Here is a 4193-nt window from a genome sequence, read left to right as displayed (position 1 = left end):
GAAGCCGAGCGGCGAAAACACCCCCAAGGCGGGGCCGGGGCGGCGAGGGAAACCTACCGTTCCTCTTCAGGAAGGTGCGCACGAAGGGATCGATGCGGACGAACTCCAGCTGGATATCGTCTCCGTCGAAGGGGACCCACTTGCCGTCAGAAAGCTTTTCGATTACAATGCTGTACTCCTGGAACGAACCCACAACGCGTGAAGTTAATGAACCATTCCCCGTTCAAATTCTCCCAAATTCCTTTTTCAGCTGCCACGTCCCCTCCCGCCGGTGCCGCAGGCTCCAAGCAGGCGGCCTTACCACGAGATCGGTGACGGTGTAGGCATTGGGAGGCGCAAGTTCCCCCACGCGGTGGTGGGACACCGCTCCGACGCGCAGCACCCCCTCCTCCTTGAACACCCAGCGGGACAAGGCAAGAGCCAGCTCATAATTACCCGTCTGCGAGTACCTACGGACGAAGGAAGGCTGAGAAAGGATGGCAGCCACGCCGAAAAAACACGACACGTGCCAAAACCCAAACAAACAGATGTGAAAGCAACAAAACGCTAGCCGGGGTTAAGAGAGGGAATTGCTTCCCAGAGCACTTTGTTCCACAAGGCCAAAGGAACGCATCACCCCCGATTTAATTCAACCTTTCTGCCGTTGCCCGTAACATGAATATTTGTTGCCTGTTTTCCAGGACTTTCTTCATCAAACAGCTCCCCAAATATTCCTCAGCCAGGGAGGCCGGGAAGCCGACGTACCTCTTGGAGCCAGGGGTAGCCTTCTGCACAGCAGAATTGAAGAAGGCGTCGCTAAAGAAATCCAAGGAGCCACTGAAAACAACGCGAGCGTTGTTCCGGGCTTGGAGTCCCGCGATCAGAAGGGTGTTCTTCCCGACCGCGTGCGGGTACTGAAAAGGAATGCGTTTAAAAGATCGTTTAGCCAATTTAGGGATAATTAAAGGAGAGTTAATCTCCGGTTTGCCGCGGGGTGGAACAGTCTGACTGTAGCTAGCGCAGTCCACAATTAAGTAGAAAGGAAGACGCTCAGAATAACCAGTGGTGGATTCGCAGCTTCCGCCCTCTCCGACTGGGATGAAACCAGGAGAAACGCCTCGATCTAGGCTGGCCCTTCTTCCAAAGCATCCCTCACGCTTTGGTGGGACATTTTCCCACCAACAAAAAGCCAAGAGGAAGATTCCCAGGGCAATGTCGGAAAGCAGATGACAGCCTGACGCTTTCAAAAATCCATCAGGAGACTGAACGCTCGAGGATTTTTCCAAGTTGCTGACATTTGAGGGACTTAATCGTACAAGTACAGCCCAGAAGAGGGGAGAAAATAACCGAGCGTACCTGAGTAATAGGTTTATCTGGGAAGAAGGAGTAGGAGGTAGAAGAGCCGGTCAGGATGTCCAGCACCAGCGGGTTGTCAGGATCAGCCACCATCCTTGCGGGGAGAGGCACAGTGAGCGGCACGAAGACCCCCCGGCCCCTCCACACCCAGAGGAAAGCGCAGCCACCGACCCAACCGCGCGAACCTCCTCACCCTTCGGATGTGGCAAGACAACTGCACACACCAAGAAATGAAATATTTCCTCAAGATATATAGTCAAGCTTCACTAATTTACGTTAAGAAACGTTGCTAAGTCAACAACTAAGCTGCTTTGGAGATTTTATTGTTACTGAAATCAAGAGAGATTGCTCGTGTTAAGAGTCACAGCCAGCTAACCCTACGCTTACCTCATGGCGCCACCGGTATTTTTGCTCCGCTTCCCCAACAACAGCCACCCCACCTCACTCCCCACGCCGCGCCACAGGCGGCTTACCCGACTCCTCGGAAAAGGATGGGGTTCAGCGCCGCTTTCCCCACGATGGTGGGGGCCTTCAGGAGATTTTCAGTGTCTGCGACTATGAGCGTGTGCTGGGAGAAACGAGAGAGATCAGTGTGAACGCGCGGCACGGGCCGGTGGTTTGAGGTCTGCTAGGTTCTAACGGCAAGCAACAGCTTCTCTTTACAGACAATTGAAACTGAGCAGCTATTGGATGAACGTTGCAATTCAGTTAAAAAGCAGAAAACCAGCATTTTTTTCTTTAATTATGATCAAATTAAATTAATACTGATACAAAAGGAAATATAAACCACCTTTTTATAAAGACAGCCATACCTACAGTATTTTACTTCCCCATATTTAGCACCTTTCATCCTTAAACATGGACAACATCCATGTACTGCTTAGTTAAATCTAAATTAAAAGTTAGCAGAGCATATTAAGTTCAGACCTTAATATAGGTTTTAATTTTAAAGTACTGGATGACACTGGGGGAAAAAAAAAAAAAAATCATAGAAATGAGTACATTTCTATACTGGTCTCTGGGACTGAAAATCCCCCTCCCCACAGCCGAAGCATCGCACTCCGTATCTGACGCGCTTCACCCACAGGCGAAATTCCCCCACACGCACTTCAGAGTGGCTCAAAACTACCGTTAATCCAAACCGTGACAGTTTGGAATCACTCAGGGCGGCAGAAAGATCAAACCCGGGAAATTCAGAAAGACGGATTTGAGGGCAAAGACCCCAAACGAGCACAGATTTGTAGTGTTATGTCATGCTGTCAAGCAGAACTATTTATGACTTTCTTGGGAGGAAGGTGAGAAAATGGAGAACAGACGGAAGAAAAAAGGGAAAACAAGGACAGAAGATTCATCCCCAAACCTTTACACCTAAGTTCTCATTAAAAAACCCAAACATGCAGGCAAAACCCATTTACCTGGCCGGGGTCGGATATATCGTAGTTGTGATGGTCGATGACAGCTGTCCTTTCCTCATCAAACTCGATCCCACACTCGCTGCCCAGCTCTCGCAGCGGGTCGCCTGGAAGGACAAATCGGATTCTCCGTTAGGCAGCGTGTTCGGGACGCGACGCCAGTCCCAGCACTCAAAATAAAAAGTAAGTTCAGCTTAGAGTCACGCGTTCGACACTCTACGAGCCAAACCCCAAGAGGCAACCCAACCTCTCCCAGTTAAATTCCCATTCAAAATATAAAAAAAAAAGGCTATTTATCACCCATTTCCTTACAGCACAAACCTTAAGGTTCACAACGAGAAACGAGGAACAAGAAACAGCGTTTTCTCACCATTTTTGTTGCAAGAACTCAGAGAAGGATGAATAAACTATGTGCTCATTGCAGAGTGTAAGCAGCGTAGGTACCTGTTACAAGAAGTGGTTGAAACGCGCTAATTTGCTCTGACGAGCGTTTGTACTTACCGATGTCTGAGCTGGCGGCGACAAGGACACTGCCACCACCGTCGATGAAAGCAGTGATAGTCTCCACGTTGATGTTTCCACCAAAATCTGAAAGCACACACCAGAAATTCGTGATTAGTTCTCAGAAATAATACCACGGCAGAATTAAACCACAGCAAAACACCAAATCATTTTTATCGTGGCTGAAAGAACCACCGTTACAGGCCTGGATGTATCTGCAGTTTGCTACCGGGTACAAGACAAAAAGGATAACATCTAAAGTGCAGGATTTAATTAAAATTCACAAAACAGTTGGAAATCCCCTTCCAAAAATGCCACCAAGCTTCAAAAGCACTTGAGTTTTCCCCTCCTGTATTTACCTTCTATGGATGGTGAGAAGATGATCAAGTTGTCATACAGAAATTCTCCATATTTTATCAGGGACAGGCCCGCATCATCCGCTGTCCGGAAAGTGAGATCGAAGCCCCTGTCTGCAGCCGCAAGACAAAATTGACAACTTTCACATTTCACGAAATCCACACACGTAGCAGCAAAGCAGCATCAAGATCCTGAGTTTTATTTCCCCAATAAACAGCAGACTTTTGGAAAAAACGGCATGGGGCCTTTGGGGCTTGGTTTGGTTTGACGAGCCCCTGAGGAGCCCCTTTGTTGCACGGATGCCCCGCTGACACCCATCAAGCAGGGACCAACACTGCAGGGGCCCCAAAATACAGGCATGGCGGGGGAAACAACCCCGATCTGCTTCCTCAGGCCAGGGGACCCCAAACACCCCCCGATCCCCCGGGGAACCCCAATCTCCTCCCTCAGTCTGACCAGGGAACCCCAATCGTCACCCTCGCCCCTAGGGGACCCCGATCTCCTCCCTCAGCCCGGCCAGGGAACCCTAAACATCCCCCTCACCCCCAAGGGACTCCAGTCTCCTCCCTCAGCCTGACCAGGGGACCC

The 4193-nt window shown here is 49.8% G+C and overlaps 1 protein-coding gene across 1 annotated transcript in view; it reads right to left on the bottom strand.

The window, feature by feature from the left end:
- DDOST (dolichyl-diphosphooligosaccharide--protein glycosyltransferase subunit (non-catalytic)) overlaps positions 1 to 3718 on the bottom strand; it is a gene marked incomplete at its 5' end in the record, with an annotated part of 4466 nt that extends 748 nt beyond the window's left edge. Inside the window, 8 exons of the mRNA XM_009577581.1 lie at positions 58 to 178; positions 302 to 449; positions 745 to 893; positions 1336 to 1429; positions 1809 to 1903; positions 2751 to 2854; positions 3249 to 3335; positions 3608 to 3718. Coding sequence (XP_009575876.1) covers positions 58 to 178; positions 302 to 449; positions 745 to 893; positions 1336 to 1429; positions 1809 to 1903; positions 2751 to 2854; positions 3249 to 3335; positions 3608 to 3718 — 909 coding nt within the window. The remainder of the gene's footprint in view (positions 1 to 57; positions 179 to 301; positions 450 to 744; positions 894 to 1335; positions 1430 to 1808; positions 1904 to 2750; positions 2855 to 3248; positions 3336 to 3607) is intronic.
- Positions 3719 to 4193: the final 475 nt, after the last annotated feature.

This window comes from Fulmarus glacialis, unplaced genomic scaffold (genome assembly GCF_000690835.1).
Source record: "Fulmarus glacialis isolate BGI_N327 unplaced genomic scaffold, ASM69083v1 scaffold25905, whole genome shotgun sequence".
Taxonomy (NCBI): Eukaryota; Metazoa; Chordata; class Aves; order Procellariiformes; family Procellariidae; genus Fulmarus; species Fulmarus glacialis.
This window is presented reverse-complemented; position numbering and strand designations above follow the sequence as displayed.